The sequence below is a fragment of the Perca flavescens genome, chromosome 23 (assembly GCF_004354835.1).
Source record: "Perca flavescens isolate YP-PL-M2 chromosome 23, PFLA_1.0, whole genome shotgun sequence".
Taxonomy (NCBI): Eukaryota; Metazoa; Chordata; class Actinopteri; order Perciformes; family Percidae; genus Perca; species Perca flavescens.
This window is the reverse complement of record NC_041353.1, coordinates 3507173-3525460: the sequence shown is the minus strand read 5'-3', so window position 1 is coordinate 3525460 and position 18288 is coordinate 3507173. Positions and strand designations below refer to the sequence as shown.

General features: G+C 44.0%; 2 protein-coding genes across 3 annotated transcripts in view; both read right to left on the bottom strand.

The window, feature by feature from the left end:
* mdm1 (Mdm1 nuclear protein) overlaps positions 1 to 3234 on the bottom strand; it is a 32494-nt gene extending 29260 nt beyond the window's left edge. Inside the window, 2 exon segments of the mRNA XM_028571164.1 lie at positions 366 to 465; positions 3040 to 3234. Coding sequence (XP_028426965.1) covers positions 366 to 465; positions 3040 to 3057 — 118 coding nt within the window. The 5' untranslated portion in view covers positions 3058 to 3234.
* Positions 3235 to 8162: 4928 nt separating this feature from the next.
* Positions 8163 to 18288, bottom strand: part of LOC114549955 (ras-related protein Rap-1b) — a 20152-nt gene continuing 10026 nt past the window's right edge. For both annotated transcript variants that reach the window (XM_028570319.1, XM_028570320.1), the window contains exons 3-8: positions 18104 to 18172; positions 13549 to 13605; positions 11225 to 11365; positions 10049 to 10192; positions 8813 to 8905; positions 8163 to 8717 (exon numbers count right to left, since the gene is read on the bottom strand). In XM_028570319.1, the coding sequence (XP_028426120.1) occupies positions 8819 to 8905; positions 10049 to 10192; positions 11225 to 11365; positions 13549 to 13605; positions 18104 to 18172 (498 nt within the window). In that variant the 3' untranslated portion in view covers positions 8163 to 8717; positions 8813 to 8818. The remainder of the gene's footprint in view (positions 8718 to 8812; positions 8906 to 10048; positions 10193 to 11224; positions 11366 to 13548; positions 13606 to 18103; positions 18173 to 18288) is intronic.

The window sequence follows — 18288 nt, the reverse complement described above, 5'->3', positions numbered from 1 at the left end:
TGCAGCCATCAGTAATGGTTTAATACCAGGGTCTCTCCTAAGTGGAATGCAGCCATCAGTAATGGTTTAATACCAGGGTCTCTCCTAAGTGGAATGCAGCCATCAGTAATGGTTTAATACCAGGGTCTCTCCTAAGTGGAATGCAGCCATCAGTAATGGTTTAATACCAGGGTCTCTCCTAAGTGGAATGCAGCCATCAGTAATGGTTTAATACCAGGGTCTCTCCTAAGTGGAATGCAGCCATCATTAAGGGTTTAATACCAGGACCTCTCCTAAGTGGGTCCCGGTTATTCCCAGGTGGCATGAACGCAGCATATTGCCCCACGCCGTCTCTGTCCAATCAGAGCTCATATCAGGGTTCTTACCCATCTGGTCGGAGCGCAGGCCGGCCAATGGAGCGCAGCGCTGAGGAGACACACTTCTGGACCGGGGAACCCTGTAGCTTTTTTGGTATTCACTCCGACACTGAAACAAACACACAAACATGGAAATATTGTCGTGTTTTGGTGGCTGATTACAAATCCAGCATGTATGGTTAAAAGTGGAGTTCCAAACGTTTCCAGGGATACCAAAATATATGAGGACATTTTAGATTTTAGAGAAGGGTTAATAAAATGATGTAAAAGACATCTGGAATATTTCCATTTAATGAACTGGTGCAGCAATATATAAGAAATAATCTTGTTGATTTGAATATTTCATCGTTGGTGAATAGAAAAAATAAAAGAACAATATCTGGTTCCAGTGTGAATATTTGCTGCCTTGCTCTTTATATCTTAATAAATAATAATCTGAATATTTCGGGATTTTGGACTGTTGACAAAACAAAACATGTTAATAGATCGGAAAATTGTGATCAGCATATTTACCATTTTCAAGTGGTGGAAAATACTTTTACTCAAGTACTTTACTTGAGCACAAATGTGAGGTACTTCTACTTCACTAGGGTATTCCCATGTTCTGCTACTTAAAGGTCCCATGACATGGTGCTCTTTGGATGCTTTTATATAGACCTTAGTGGTCCCCTAATACTGTATCTGAAGTCTCTTTTATATAGACCTTAGTGGTCCCCTAATACTGTATCTGAAGTCTCTTTTATATAGACCTTAGTGGTCCCCTAATACTGTATCTGAAGTCTCTTTTATATAGACCTTAGTGGTCCCCTAATACTGTATCTGAAGTCTCTTTTATATAGACCTTAGAGCAGTGGTTCCCAACCTGGGGTCCGGGCACCCCCAGGGGGGCAGCAAAGATCACAGGGGGGGCGCAAGTCTTTATCTGGTTTGAGGTTGAGGTAAAAAAAAAATATATATTTGCACATGTTAAACAAATTATGATAATACCCTAGAATATATAATGTATACAAAAGTCTGTATGAAAACTATATATTTTGTTGTATCCTCGTTTTTCCTACTGCCATGGCATCACTATTTTCTGAATGAAACATGGCGGAGAAACGTAACAGTGCTGATAACTCTGTATCAAAAAAGAAAGTAAGGCTCTATCTCGAGAGTTACCCCAACTTCGGTTTCGGGGGGCTCAACTTTTCTTAGACATGAGTAGGGGGGGCAGAGGTCCCCTAATACTGTATCTGAAGTCTCTTTTATATAGACCTTAGTGGTCCCCTAATACTGTATCTGAAGTCTCTTTTATATAGACCTTAGTGGTCCCCTATTACTGTATCTGAAGTCTCTTTTATATAGACCTTAGTGGTCCCCTAATACTGTATCTGAAGTCTCTTTTATATAGACCTTAGTGGTCCCCTAATACTGTATCTGAAGTCTCTTTTATATAGGCCTTAGTGGTCCCCTAATACTGTATCTGAAGTTTCTTTCCCGAAATTCAGCTTTGGTGCAAAATTACAGCCACTAGAGCCAGTCCCACAATGAGCTTTCCTTAGGATGTACCATTTCTGTGTCTGTAGTTATTAAGGAGGAGAGAGGGGGGGCAAGGTGGAGGGTGGGGGTGTGGCCTTGACCAACTGCCACTTTTCTCGTTTGAAAGCCATGATGTCTCTCTCTCATGGGTGGGCCAAATTCTCTGGGCGGGCAAAGCAGAGAAAGGGGGGGTAACCTTGCTTGTTATGACCTCATAACAAGCAGATTCCAAAACGGCTCATCTGAGCTTTCATTTTCTCAAAGCCAGAGCAGGATACCCAGGGCTCGGTTTACACCTATCACCATTTCTAGCCACTGGGGGACCATAGGCAGGCTGGGGGAACTCATATTAATGTTTAAAACCTCATAAAGTGAAATTTTCATGCCATGGGACCTTTAATACTTGTACTCCTTTACATCTCAGAGGTAAATATTGTACCTTTTACTCTACACTACATAGCTTTAGTTACTTTTCAAATGCCAGTTTTTCATCCCCCATTATTACGGGATCTGATTACACTTTTAAATAATTATCTTCATAAATAATATTACATATAGATGTCACATCTATTGTTTCATATCTATGGTTGTTGTAACAGACTCTAGTCGTGGCTGTACAGTCAGGTGACCGTGGTAAAGTTGGTTTTATATTGGACGTTTGTAATTCGAAATATCTATTATGCGACTTGACCTTTTCACCTACCCATGTCAAAACACTTCCGGTGAACTTAAAAACTATTTATAAAATCAAAGGGTTTTCTAAGAAAAGAAGCTGTGGGTTATGTGTAGGGCAGTTAGCTGAGTTCACCAGGTGTGTTTTGAGATGGATAGGTCAAAAGATCAAGCTGCATAATAGATTTTTCGAATGTGTCGCATATCCATCGTCCAATATAAAACCAACTTCACCGCGGTAGTCAGGTGAATGTCAATCTGAAACTGATTAGCTGGATTAGTTTATTTCCTCACATTAAATCTCATTTCTCCTGACTCTGCAGTCTCGTGCTGTGTTCCGCCCGGTGCCCCCTGATTGGTTTATTTCAGCTGAAGCTGTAATGTAGTTAAAGCCAGTTTAGCTATGAATATTGCTGTCAGCGAGCTAGGAAGCTAAAAGTCCGTTAGCATCCGTTTGTTTGGCTAACAATGCTAACAACCTGTTGCTTACCTTGAAGCGGACGTTCATAGCCACTCTCGCCGCCGACAAAACACCGCAAGAAGTCACTCCTTTTTATTGCGCTGGCTTTGACCTAGTTAACTAGCTGGTTAATATCGTTTAACTAGTTAACTAGGTTGGCCAGCGTGCTAACCAGCTGCTCCTCATCTTCAGTTAACTACAGGAACAAGCTGCCGCCGACGCCGTTGCCATGGCAGCTTAGCGTCTTGCGTGGTCGCGTTGACAACTGACGTCAGCTGCATTGTCGTTCTGTATGTAATAATCATGACCCCTCTCGCTCTCCCTCCTTCTTTCTTTTGTCATGCTGTTCCTAATATCAATACATCGATTTGACTCCACACACATTATCAAATCTGAATAATTAATAATGATGAATAAATAATAATTTCTTTACTGTGATACTTAGATAACAGTCAGGCGCTACAGATCCCTGCGCACAAAAACAACCAGACATAAGAACAGCTTCTTTCCCACTGCCATCACTTTACTCAAGTGCGGATAAGTGGGGGTCATCATCACTTTGGCCACTCACCCACTTCTCTACACATTACATACTCATCATTCCAATATGCATATTGCCAGGGTTCAAAATTAACTTTTTCGTGCACCAGCCAAATAGCAAGTAAATAATCAAATTGCACCAATTGATTATTGCACAAATCGCCACTCAATAGTCAATAGTCACATTGTTGTTATGGCTGGTGGGTAAAGCAAATCTACCAGCCACCATTTTATCAGTATTAGGCTGGTAGATGGTGCTCATTTTGAACCCTGCATATTGCACACTACTTTGTACTATTACTTTTTGCACTCTACATCCCACTCCATGTGTACTTGTCTTGATACTACGTCTTATTTGTATATTTGTATTTTTGTATATTATGTTGATATGTGCCTATATTTATATTGCGGTCTCTATTGTACAGTATGTATCTATATTACTAATTAGTCTACTGAATGTTTACTACTACATGTCTTTTTTTTTTAACGTATAGAGAGTGAACACCTACTGAAGTCAAATTCCTTATGTATGTAAGTACACTTATACACTCAATAAAACTGATTCTGATTCTGATAAGCAAGCAAAAAAGTGACTCTTTAAAATCTAAATACTCTTAGTCTCAAAATTGAAATAAATAAAAATAATATATCCGTCTTGTCTGTCTGCTATCCATCTATCTATCCATCCATCCATCCATCCAGAATGACTCCACGTTGCAGTTTGCTGTTACAAAATTGCACCACTTTTATTCATTTAAGGCTTTTTAGTTTTTACTTTACATTTGGCTTCACCCCCCCCCCTTCCCCCCTCCTCCCCTCCCTTCCCTCCCCTCCCTCCCGCTGCTGCGGTGGGTTTCTGTTCTGGAAGAAACCAGTTCAGACCAATCTTTCATACCAGTTTTAGACTCCGGCGATGGCCGAAACGTGACGATTCGGCAGCGTGGAAATGGGAATTGAACCTGATACTCGCGCTGGCTGAACTGGTTTCTTTTACATTTCACTGGTCATCATGCCATACAGAGGAAAACAAAGCAGATTTATTTCAGTAATGTAAAATAATTTCTTTTTGAATGAATCATTTCAGTTCGCATTGGGCTGCGGTTGCTCTCGTCATTTCAGCGCGACTTCTATTCTATACTTCAGCCTTTTACAGAAACTCAGAAGAGAAGGTCACAAACCTCTTCATCTCAGAGATAGGTCCAGTGTGCACTTAGCCTAGCTTAGCACAAAGACTGGAAGCAGAGGGAAACTGCTAGCCTAGCTCTATAAATGAAATGAAAAATATGCCTCCAGTGATCATGGACATTAAGGCTTCTGTATGCTTCAAACTAAGTGCTTCTCGGAATGTCTTGACGGCATCTAAAACCTTTCCTTGGCATTTTCTGACCATTTTTTGACTTAAAAAAAAAAAAAAAAAAAAAAAGACAATCCAGCTTTACACAGCTGGATCACATCGTACAACCCACTTCTTTTTGAAGCACACGGAGGCCTTGGGATCTGCCATCTAAACATCCATGACAAAAGCACACGATCACTACACGAGTTTGTCCCGAGCTGTTAGCCATTGCAGCCCCAGAAGTCGCATGAAATGACAAATGCCACCACAGCCTTTTGTCACTGTGGAAGCCAGAAAGGTCTGCTTGCAGCCGCGGCAGCTACGTGTTGATTTGATTGGCTGAGCACGTGTCGGATATCCAGGGGCTGCCACGAGCCGTTGAGCAAAACGGTCTCATCACAAGAACACTGGGACTGGGACTTCAACTGTGTGGCCAAAGGGTGTCCCCGGGAGCTTTTATTGGGAGCTTTTTATTGGGAACACTGGCTTTCCTATTTGTTAGCATGCTAGCGTGTTAGCAAGTTTAATTTATATTGCGTTAGGATCACCCGGTCAGTACCCGATCCGTACCGGGAACCTGATCCGTTCAGGATGTCAGGCTCCTTCCCCTCTCTGTGTGTTGCCATTCTTAAACTCTGTTCACTTCGGGAAACAACATCAAACGTCGAAAAATGTCAAGTTTTGGAGCAAATTTGAATGGTGCAACAAGGCAGGCCTGCTCGGTTCTTTCTGGAAATTATTGTAAAGATTTACAAAGAATATGTTGCATTTCCTCTCTAACTGGGACGTTTTGGGACCATTTTGGGGATTGCTGTGGACGAAGTTCACACGGCGATACACTGGTAAGAGCCAATGAGGTTTAACCATGTATCAGCTCATTTAAATAGCTCACGTTACTGGATTGTGTGAACAGTTAACTTCATTTGATATTGTAGATGGCGTCTTCTTTTGCAGGGTGCAAATTATAAATTATCACTTGTGGAGATAGAGCTGGCAACGTGAAACCACCCTAACCCTAACCACTCAAGGTTAGGTCATTGCCTAATCTCAACCATCCACGTACACGCGACACGAGTAGAACAAATTGTGTTCCCGGTACGGATCCAGCATCTCAACGCTGGAGCTGACAGGAATGCCCCCCCCACCCCAAGGCTGCAAACAGACCTTTCGTCTTGAAGCCTCTGCTCGGCATGCAAACTGTGGCAGCACCTCCTGGAGGTCAGACTGAGTACTGACAGAAACATCAACATGCTACATGACTGAACGTACTGCAGGAGAACCAGAATACTGACAGCAGTACAGTTACCGCAGTACTCCTGACAGTACATCGCTGTGCACAGCAGTACTCACAGAGGTCTCTGGTCCAACACACTGTATCTGAAAGATGACCACTCTCACATTTCAAACAAAGACAGATATTTAAAGGACTTTTTTTTTGTGGCTGCCGCTTCACAGGCCACGCCCCCCAAATGCACAAGGGGCGGGGCTTCAGCTTTAAGCCCGACCTCCTCTGGTCGGTCTCAACCTCAGCCGTGCTACCGTTACAAAGAAACACTGAGATTTTAGTCACACTTTCTTCTTTAACCGATGAGAATATTGAAAACTACCCAGGTGTCAGCGGCACTCCACGCTAGCACCTTAGCATGTTAGCTTTGAGCTACTACCATTCCACCGAGAGTACGCTAAAGTGTTAGCATGAAATATTACACCGGATGATCTGAGAATACAAAGATAAGAAGGACCAGATCTGACTTATTTTTTTTGGTCCTCTACAGCTGGATAGTTTAGTATATTCCCGTCAGTTAAAGGACTTTCGACACATAATTAAGTGCTTCCCCTCTCAGATGTGTTAATAACATTAATAGTCAGGTAATAATGTGGTTAATAATACAGCAACAACACCTGCTGGTTGCTCTGCTCAGTAAATATAACTCAATCCTCCCCACCCCCCGGGCCAAAAAGGTAATCACAGAAACGTTTGTGGTTCATTGCTCACATACACTCATAAACACACGAAAACACACACTCACAAACACACACACACACACACACACACACATACATAGAAGGTACTGGACCAGTGTGAGTCTGCTGTCTAAAGGCAACATGTCCGCCCTGAGCAGCAGATCTAGAGTCAGCTCACCGCGCTGCTACGCTAAAGAGTTAGCACGCAGCTACTATCGTTCCTTTGACATTGTGGCATTGTCACCATAGCAGCTATGGTATAGAAGCTATAAGCTACCATAGAAAGATCATGGCTAACAGCTACCATCAATTTGTTTGGGAATGTATTAATAATGCTAACACCCCACAAACAATATTTCTAATGAATGTTTACTAGCTGCTAGGCTAACAGGGTTAACAAGCTAACATTGTTAGCTCTGCTTGATATTTGCTAAAGCGCCCAAGTTTCATTGCTGATGTTTTCAAACTTAATACTGTTTAGCAGTTTTACCTTTTCCTAACTGACAAGCTAGCTCAAGCTAACTCACAGCAATCATCCTTCCCCCTATTTGTTTCTGTGTGAATATAGCCAAGCTACCATCAGTTTCTTTAGGGATATCTTAATAATGCTAACACCACACACACAGTTGTTGCCCACAATGTTTACTAGCTGCTAGGCTAACGAGGTTACCTTAAGCTATAAGTTCACATTCATTTCTTCAAGAAAATGCCAACAAAGCTAATACTCGACAGTGTGTTAGCATAGTTAGCATTTTCTCCCAACAATGCTAATGCATTTCATTTGCTACTGGGAGTAGGAGGACCATGGCTAACAGCTACCATCAATGTGTTTGGGAATGTATTAATAATGCTAACACCCCACAAACAATATTTTTAATGCATTTTTACTAGCTGCTAGGCTAACAGGGTAGCCCAAAGCTGCGTAAGCTTTGTCTACATAAACTTCTTTAAAGATACGCCAATAAAGCTGTCACTCAACAAATAGAAAATTCGGATAGTTAGCATTTTTGACATGGGTAGACACAGATACAATTGATCAAATTAATTACGATTCCATTCCATATTTAGTGTCTCACAGCCATTCCAGTGCATGCTAGCTCATACCAGGGTCCTGGCCCATCTAAATGGAACAGGGCCATAATTAATGCTATTAATTACACCTGTGTTTGCCCTGACATGCTATAAAAAAGGGCCTATTCACTCCCGTAGCTGTCAGTTAAGCTTACGTTAGCTTAAAGCTACGAGCGCGGTGAGCTGATCGCATAAGCTGCTGCATCCCCCTAATCCCCCGCCCCCAAAAATCCAAAACAAAAACATTAAATGACTTTTATATCGTTTCACACAGAATCATAATAATAACCACTGTAATAATAACCACTGTATGGATCCACAGGTTCAACCAGAGTCACACACACAGAGCTGACAGTGAAGAGGTCAAACTGCGTGTGAATGGCTCGGGACTGCTGGAAAAAAAGAAGAAAGGAAAGAAACATTTAAAAGTAAAAGCAAATGGCCACTCCCCAGCGCAAAATGGCCCATAGCAGAGAGCATGATGGGAACTGTAGTTGAAACTTGGGCAGTTGTTTGGACAGCCCCCATTTCTGCAACAGCAGAATCAAAATCTTCATCGTCGTCATCATCATCATCATAGCCGCTGCAGTCTTTTGATGTTTAGTTTTAATGTTTCCAAGGCAACAGTTTCTGTTGGACTATGTGGTGAGGGGATGGGAGATGTGGTCGTCACGGGAACAGAGGTGACTGATGTTGATGATGACGTGGGTGTGTTAAAGGGGCGTGGCCAGCTGGAAGATGTCCTGTGATTGGTTGGTTGGTTGGTTGGTTGGTTGTCGGTCAGGTATGCAGAAAACTGGAGAGAGAGAAGAACAATTAAAAGTTCGTACAATAGTGTGTTCTGTGTGTGTGTGTGTGTGTGTGTGTGTGTGTGTATATTTTAGGAGTTACCGTTTATTAGAGCAGTTGACAGTTTGACTTTTTGCGAGCTTTCCCTTGAACTGGACTCTTCCTGTTAATCTGACGCACAAGGTCATAGAAGATCTACACACACACACACACACACACACACACACACACACACACACACACACACACACACACACACACACACACACACACACACACAATGTTACTACAATGAAGAGTTTTACCCCAGATGATATAATGGAGATGTGTCAGTGTGTCACATTATTTCCATTCTAATGACTTTCAATGGAGACCAGAACAGAGCACCATTAACATTACTGGCCTACTTCTCTTTATCTCAATCAATATCAATATTTTGTGCATAAATATATAAAATTAAAAGAAAAAAAAAAACAATGGTTTTTGTACTGTGAACCATTAAGTATTGACTATTTGGTTGCAACAACCAATTGTCAAATGGCTAACAAGCAAAGACTGCTTGAGCTCAAGGTAAAAGTTAGAAGCACGGCATTAGAGACGATCCTAAATGGGGTTAGCCCGATAGAAAAGGAACACTGTCATCAGCGTAATGCTTCACCAATTAACAAGCCTTTGCTTGAACTAATAAAGAGTCCGCTCGGATTCAATCGGGTACTCAATTCAATTTTATTTATAGTGCAAATCATACCAGACGTTATCTCAGGACACTTTTCAGACAGATTAGTTCTAGTTCTAGTTCTTATTTCTCAAATGTATAGGACACATTAACACACAGACCCAAGACAAAACTGATTCGGACCTGGCACAACTCGGGTACCGGGTTATTCGTAACCTGTGAATTGCCTGTGGAGACATCTAACTAGGGGTGGGAATATACCAGAGGCCTCACGATACGATATCATCCCGATACGATATTATTGCGATTTTAAAGATATTGCAATATTCTGCGATATATTGCAATGTATCACCTTTTTTCCAACTTCAGATTTTTCCCAATTTCAAATGATGTCCCGAAAGGACAATTTTGTCAACATCTGTTGTATCTAAAAAGATAAATTTCTCTGTTTGTTCATCTCACTTCAGTTTTATTGGTGCAAAATGGGATTGTGAAGCAGACAAACTGACCAACACATGTATCATAAAAGATCGATACCTGGCGTCTGTGTATCGATACAGTATTGCCACGAAAAATATCGCGATACTATGCTGTATCGATTTTTTCCCCCACCCCTACCTCTAACGTATATGTAAACAAAGTGTTTGTGTGTGTGTGGTCACCTCGTTGACGTTGATCTTGCTCTTGGCCGAGGTCTCCAGGAAGGCGCAGGAGTTCCACTGGCGGGCGAGCCCGATGCCCGACTCTTTGGCCACCACACGCTCCACCTCCAGGTCGCACTTATTTCCAACCAGGATCATGGGAACCTGCAAGGCCACGCCCAGTATTCACATTCATATTCACATTAACAACACAATTAATTAAGTTTGCATTTTCGACATGTTGAGAATTCAATAAGCTTAACAATGTTAACAGAGTATTGACCAGGGATGCAATGAATCCATGATTCAGGTTTGGATTCGGCCAAATATTGGTGCTTTTTTAAGGGGTTCGGGTTCTTCTGAACTTTAGAATTTTTTTCCACCGAACCCTACGCTTACAACAGACGTGAGCGATTGCTCACGTTTGTATTTGAGGTGCATTATTTACATGCTGAAGTAGTGACACTGCATTAAGATAATGTAATTAATAGTGGGTTTATTGTTATTTGCTGCAGAATGCTTAGCCTATACGTCAAGATCAAAGTTGGCCTATATAGTAACTCAAAAAATACAGTTCAATCACAACTGAAAATATGCCTCATTGTGTGTGTGAATAGAAGTGAATAAATATATTAGTTTGTGTTGCAGTGAAGTGTCCGTTCAGTTTCATGGGGGGAAAAAAAAATCCTAAAGGAAACACTGAATATGGTTCCATAATATTCAAAAGCAGAGCCGTGTACTCTGTTTTAAAAGTCACTTTCAGGGATAAGACCAGTGGCTTTACCTGCATTTTGATTCAGTGCTCCATTATAAGGTTTCACAGAGAAATGCAGTACCAAGGGTTGACCAGCAGATGTTACCATGTACATCTTATCAAACTCTCTGAACCAAGGAACCATTTTCAGCCCAATTACTTCAAAGTGGTTGAAAGGTTGGGAGAGCTTTATTTCCGCCCCGATAATTAGTTCAACTCTAGTGCTAGTCAACCAATCAAATAGATGATTAAAAGACAATTGATCAACAACACGTAATCCATTAATTATTTAAGTCAAGCAGAAGGGCCAAACATTCCATATCCAAATGTGAGGATATGCTTATAATGAGGATATGTTTATAATGTGTGTGTGTGTGTGTGTGTGTGTGTGTGTGTGTGTGTGTGTGTGTGTGTGTGTGTGTGTGTGTGTGTGTGTGTCGTACGTCCTCGGTGTCCTTCACTCTCAGGATCTGCTCTCGGAGGTCCTGCAGGTCGTTGAAAGTCGACTGAGCCGTGATGGAGTAAACCAGAGCGAAGCCCTGACCGTTCTTCATGTACAGATCTCGCATCGCCGTGAACTGCTCCTGCAGACAGACACACAGACAGACAGGTCAGTGAGATAGAAGGGTGGTCAGGGAGACAGACAGGTGGTCAGGGAGATAGAAGGGTGGTCAGGGAGACAGACAGGTGGTCAGGGAGATAGAAGGGTGGTCAGGAAGACAGACAGGTGGTCAGGGAGAAAGACAGGTGGTCAGGGAGATAGAAGAGTGGTCAGGGAGATAGAAGAATAGTCAGGGAGACAGGTGGTCATGGAGAAAGACAGGTGGTCAGGGAGATAGAAGAATGGTCAGGAAGACAGGTGGTCAGGAAGAAAGACAGGTGGTCAGGGAGATAGAAGAGTGGTCAGGGAGATAGAAGAATGGTCAGGAAGACAGGTGGTCAGGAAGAAAGACAGGTGGTCAGGGAGATAGAAGAGTGGTCAGGGAGATAGAAGAATGGTCAGGAAGACAGGTGGTCAGGGAAAAAGACAGGTGGTCAGGGAGATAGAAGAGTGGTCAGGAAGACAGACAGGTGGTCAGGGAGAAAGACAGGTGGTCAGGGAGATAGAAGAGTGGTCAGGGAGATAGAAGAATAGTCAGGGAGACAGGTGGTCATGGAGAAAGACAGGTGGTCAGGGAGATAGAAGAATGGTCAGGAAGACAGGTGGTCAGGAAGAAAGACAGGTGGTAAGGGAGATAGAAGAGTGGTCAGGGAGATAGAAGAATGGTCAGGAAGACAGGTGGTCAGGAAGAAAGACAGGTGGTCAGGGAGATAGAAGAGTGGTCAGGGAGATAGAAGAGTGGTCAGGAAGACAGGTGGTCAGGGAAAAAGACCGGTGGTCAGGGAGATAGAAGAGTGGTCAGGGAGACAGACAGGTGGTCAGGGAGAAAGACAGGTGGTCAGGGAGATAGAAGAGTGGTCAGGGAGATAGAAGAATGGTCAGGAAGACAGGTGGTCAGGGAGAAAGACAGGTGGTCAGGGAGAAAGACAGGTGGTCAGGGAGATAGAAGAGTGGTCAGGAAGACAGACAGGTGGTCAGGGAGAAAGACAGGTGGTCAGGGAGATAGCAGAGTGGTCAGGGAGATAGAAGAATAGTCAGGGAGACAGGTGGTCAGGGAGAAAAACAGGTGGTCAGGGAGATAGAAGAGTGGTCAGGAAGACAGACAGGTGGTCAGGGAGAAAGACAGGTGGTCAGGGAGATAGAAGAGTGGTCAGGGAGATAGAAGAATAGTCAGGGAGACAGGTGGTCAGGGAGAAAGACAGGTGGTCAGGGAGATAGAAGAATGGTCAGGGAGATAGAAGAATGGTCAGGAAGACAGGTGGTCAGGGAGAAAGACAGGTGGTCAGGGAGATAGAAGAATGGTCAGGGAGATAGAAGAGTGGTCAGGAAGACAGGTGGTCAGGGAGAAAGACAGGTGGTCAGGGAGATAGAAGAGTGGTCAGGGAGATAGAAGAGTGGTCAGGGAGATAGAAGAGTGGTCAGGGAGACAGGTGGTCAGGGAGAAAGACAGGTGGTCAGGGAGATAGAAGAGTGGTCAGGGAGACAGACAGGTGGTCAGGGAGACAGACAGGTGGTCAGGGAGATAGAAGGGTGGTCAGGGAGACAGACAGGTGGTCAGGGAGATAGAAGAGTGGTCAGGGAGATAGAAGAGTGGTCAGGGAGATAGAAGAGTGCTCAGGGAGACAGACAGGTGGTCAGGAAGACAGACAGGTGATCAGGGAGATGGAAGGGTGGTCAGGGAGACAGAAGAGTGGTCAGGGAGACAGAAGAGTGGTCAGGGAGACAGACGGGTGGTCAGGGAGACAGAAGAGTGGTCAGGGAGACAGACGGGTGGTCAGGGAGACAGAGAGGTGGTCAGGGAGATAGAAGAGTGGTCAGGGAGACGGGTGGTCAGGGAGACAGACGGGTGGTCAGGGAGATAGAAGAGTGGTCAGGGAAACAGACGGGTGGTCAGGGAGACAGACAGGTGGTCAGGGAGATAGAAAAGTGGTCAGGGAGACAGACAGGAGGTCAGGGAGATAGAAGTGGTCAGGAAGACAGACAGGTGGTCATGGAGACAGACAGGTGGTCAGAGAGACAGACGGGTGGTCAGGGAGACAGACGGGTGGTCAGGGAGACAGACAGGTGGTCAGGGAGATAGAAGAGTGGTCAGGGAGACCGACAGAAAGTCACAAACTTTGCCAGTTTGTTAATAGACAGACAGACAGACAGACAGACAGATCTTACTGTTCCTGCTGTGTCCAGGATCTCCAACATACACTGCTGTCCATCAACCTCGACTTGCTGGAGTGAGACACACAGAGAGAGAGAGACAGGGTCCTCAATGCATAACTAAAAACTTTACAAACAAACTATTTGCCAAAATGTCACAATAAATGTCACTGGAGAGCTGAAGACTTCCCCTCAAATGTCCAACCTGTATTAGTCTACAGGTCTTGTATTAGTCTATAGGTCTTGTATTAGCCTATAGGTCTTGTAGTAGCCTATAGGTCTTGTATTAGTCTACAGGTCTTGTATTAGTCTATAGGTCTTGTAGTAGCCTATAGGTCTTGTATTAGTCTATAGGTCTTGTATTAGTCTACAGGTCTTGTAGTAGCCTATAGGTCTTGTATTAGCCTATAGGTCTTGTATTAGTCTACAGGTCTTGTATTAGTCTATAGGTCTTGTAGTAGCCTATAGGTCTTGTATTAGTCTACAGGTCTTGTAGTAGCCTATAGGTCTTGTAGTAGCCTATAGGTCTTGTATTAGTCTACAGGTCTTGTATTAGTCTATAGGTCTTGTAGTAGCCTATAGGTCTTGTAGTAGCCTATAGGTCTTGTATTAGTCTACAGGTCTTGTATTAGTCTACAGGTCTTGTATTAGTCTATAGGTCCTGTATTAGCCTACAGGTCTTGTATTAGTCTACAGGTCTTGTATTAGTCTATAGGTCTTCGATTAGTCTATAGGTCTTGTAGTAGCCTATAGGTCTTGTAGTAGCCTATAGGTCTTGTATTAGCCTACAGGTCTTGTAGTAGCCTATAGGTCTTGTATTAGTCTACAGGTCTTGTAGTAGCCTATAGGTCTTGTATTAGTCTACAGGTCTTGTATTAGCCTATAGGTCTTGTATTAGTCTATAGGTCCTGTATTAGCCTACAGGTCTTGTATTAGTCTACAGGTCTTGTATTAGCCTACAGGTCTTGTATTAGCCTATAGGTCTTGTATTAGTCTACAGGTCTTGTATTAGTCTACAGGTCTTGTATTAGCCTATAGGTCTTGTAGTAGCCTATAGGTCCTGTATTAGCCTACAGGTCTTGTATTAGCCTATAGGTCTTGTAGTAGCCTATAGGTCCTGTATTAGTCTATATAGGAGACTCTAAGACTTCCCCTCAAATGTCTAACCCCTCCATGTTAGCAGATGGGATATGGGCCAAACCCCCCCCAAAAAATCAAAGTATACATAAAATAAATTTCTCCCAAAGATGGTTTCTGTCATTTTAGGTCGTTCTGATCACGCTGATGTCTGTTCAAGTGTTTATTTTTCTGAAACGTTTGGTTTTTTGATGCTATAAGAACCGGGGAGAAAAGCCATGATTGACAGCTGTGATTGACTCGCGATTGGTCGGACGGGTGTATGGGCGGGACTTGGATACCGCGGCTCCACCGCCCGATCAATACTGCGCATACTCTGGCTCCCAAAATTACAAGATGGCAGCGCCCGTATGCGGGATATTTTGGCTACACCTGTTAAACATCGGCATGTTAGCATTTAGCTCAAACACAGCCTCACAGAGATGCTAAAGTTGTTGCTAAAGGAGCTGTCCCATATCTGATGATCAGATCCTATATGAAATTTGCAGATTGTTTTTTTTTTTTACAGTTTTTTTCTGCTTAGGGTGGTTAAAGTGCTCATATTCTGCTCATTTTCAGGTTCATAATTGTATTTAGAGGTTGTACCAGAATAGGTTTACATGGTTTAATTTTCAGAAAACACCATATTGTTGTTGTACTGCACATTGCTGCAGCTTCTCTTTTCACCCTGTGTGTTGAGCTCTCTGTTTTAGCTACAGAGTGAGACATCACACTTCTGTTCCATCTTTGTTGGGAGTCGCACATGCTCAGTAGCTAGGTAAGGACTACTAGCCAGTCAGAAGCAGAGTATGAGATCGTGCCCTGACAGTACCTAGGTAAGGACTACTAGCCAGTCAGGAGCAGAGTATGAGGGCGTGCCCTAACAGTACCTAGGTAAGGACTACTAGCCAGTCAGGAGCAGAGTATGAGGGCGTGTGAGGGTAAGGACTGCTAGCCAGTCAGAAGCAGAGTACCTGACAGTACCTAGGACTACTAGCCAGTCAGGAGCAGAGTATGAGGGCGTGCCCTGACAGTACCTAGGTAAGGACTACTAGCCAGTCAGGAGCAGAGTATGAGGGCGTGCCCTGACAGTACCTAGGTAAGGACTACTAGCCAGTCAGAAGCAGAGTATGAGGGCGTGCCCTGACAGTACCTAGGTAAGGACTACTAGCCAGTCAGGAGCAGAGTATGAGGGCGTGCCCTGACAGTACCTAGGTAAGGACTACTAGCCAGTCAGGAGCAGAGTATGAGGGCGTGCCCTGACAGTACCTAGGTAAGGACTACTAGCCAGTCAGAAGCAGAGTATGAGGGCGTGCCCTGACAGTACCTAGGTAAGGACTACTAGCCAGTCAGGAGCAGAGTATGAGGGCGTGCCCTGACAGTACCTAGGTAAGGACTACTAGCCAGTCAGGAGCAGAGTATGAGGGCGTGCCCTGACAGTACCTCGGTAAGGACTACTAGCCAGTCAGAAGCAGAGTATGAGGGCGTGCCCTGACAGTACCTAGGTAAGGACTACTAGCCAGTCAGGAGCAGAGTATGAGGGCGTGCCCTGACAGTACCTAGGTAAGGACTACTAGCCAGTCAGGAGCAGAGTATGAGGGCGTGCCCTGACAGTACCTAGGTAAGGACTACTAGCCAGTCAGGAGCAGAGTATGAGGGCGTGCCCTAACAGTACCTAGGTAAGGACTACTAGCCAGTCAGGAGCAGAGTATGAGGGCGTGCCCTGACAGTACCTAGGTAAGGACTACTAGCCAGTCAGGAGCAGAGTATGAGGGCGTGCCCTGACAGTACCTAGGTAAGGACTACTAGCCAGTCAGGAGCAGAGTATGAGGGCGTGCCCTGACAGTACCTAGGTAAGGACTACTAGCCAGTCAGAAGCAGAGTATGAGGGGCGTGCCCTGACAGTACCTAGGTAAGGACCACTAGCCAGTCAGCAGCAGAGTATGAGGGCGTGCCCTGACAGTACCTAGGTAAGGACTACTAGCCAGTCAGAAGCAGAGTATGAGGGCGTGCCCTGACAGTACCTCGGTAAGGACTACTAGCCAGTCAGAAGCAGAGTATGAGGGCGTGCCCTGACAGTACCTAGGTAAGGACTACTAGCCAGTCAGAAGCAGAGTATGAGGGCGTGCCCTGACAGTACCTAGGTAAGGACTACTAGCCAGTCAGAAGCAGAGTATGAGGGCGTGCCACAGTACCTAGGTAAGGACTACTAGCCAGTCAGAAGCAGAGTATGAGGGCGTGCCCTGACAGTACCTAGGTAAGGACTACTAGCCAGTCAGGAGCAGAGTATGAGGGTGTACCCTGACAGTACCTAGGTAAGGACTACTAGCCAGTCAGGAGCAGAGTATGAGGGTGTACCATGCTAGCAGCTAGCCAGTCAGGAGCATTATAACGCAGTGTTACAAAGTGACCACGTTGGTCTCTGAAGTAAAGGCTGGACTACAATAGAGCTGTTTGGAGCAGTTGGTGAACAGGGTTTTCTGTTGGAGATGGTAAGTCCCTTTGGGGGGGACTTTGGGACTTTGGGCTGATCATGCTACCGCTACGCAGTAAAGCCTCTAGTCCGTACCATCATGCAACAATTTATAATTTGGAGAGAAATTCATCTAAAAAAAAAACGTAAAAGTAACGTGTGTTCTCCAGCGGCCGGCTGGCCTATGACTTCAATAGTTCTTCAGTTGCATTCAGACCTGAACTCATCACAAACCTGCTGCTGTCACATCACAAACATATAAAACTAAAAAATGTATTTCACGAGTTTCAATATAAAAGCACATAAAACGTAGCCGTGTGGAAACAAGGTCATATGCACATTTCATGTATTTTTTTATGTTTTCCTGTTCCTCATGGCCCGTCAGGTGCACTCAGCACACATCTTTACGTTTGATAATCCAGCTGTGTTTTATTTACATATTAGTTTAGAGATTTTAGATTATTGGGTGGATTATATTTACATCTGTGGTGCATTTTAGACGGGCGGAGTTAGCCACCATTATTCAGCAAATTCGCTATAAAATAGGGAAGTGAAGTGCACATTAAAAAAAAAGTTGTGATGAGCTGGTACAGGCTGGGTGGAACATTAAACTGAACATTTACTTATTTCTCAGATTTTTGAGGTTATTTAATAATTTTGACTTATTTGCCCCTCGTTTTCATGCACAGTTTTTATTTTAATCATAACATTTTGATGTTTTTTCTCCATTCTTGGCAGAAATGAGCTTCCATATCCTCCTTTTTCTACATTTACTGCTGTTTTTATTTTTCAAATGCTTTTTCCTTCCTCTCTTTCTTCTTCATTTTCTTTGGCCTCCTCTTCCTTCTGGTCCATCTTCATCCTCCTTTTCACCCTCTCATTAGCCTTCAGTCTGTCCCGGGAACTAGTGACTACAAACTGTCTCACACCACTCACACCGACATACAGATAGACAGACAGACGGGGAGGAGGCTGTCTTACCTTCCTGTAGGAATCCTCTATCGTGGGGTCGTACTTCTCCACAAAGATTCCCTGAACAAACTGGACAGTCTGGAGACAGACAGACAGATGGACAGACAGAGAGACAGATAGACCGAAAGTAAGACAAACAGAGAGACAGACAGACAGAGAGAGAGACAGACAGACACAGACAGTAAAACAGACAG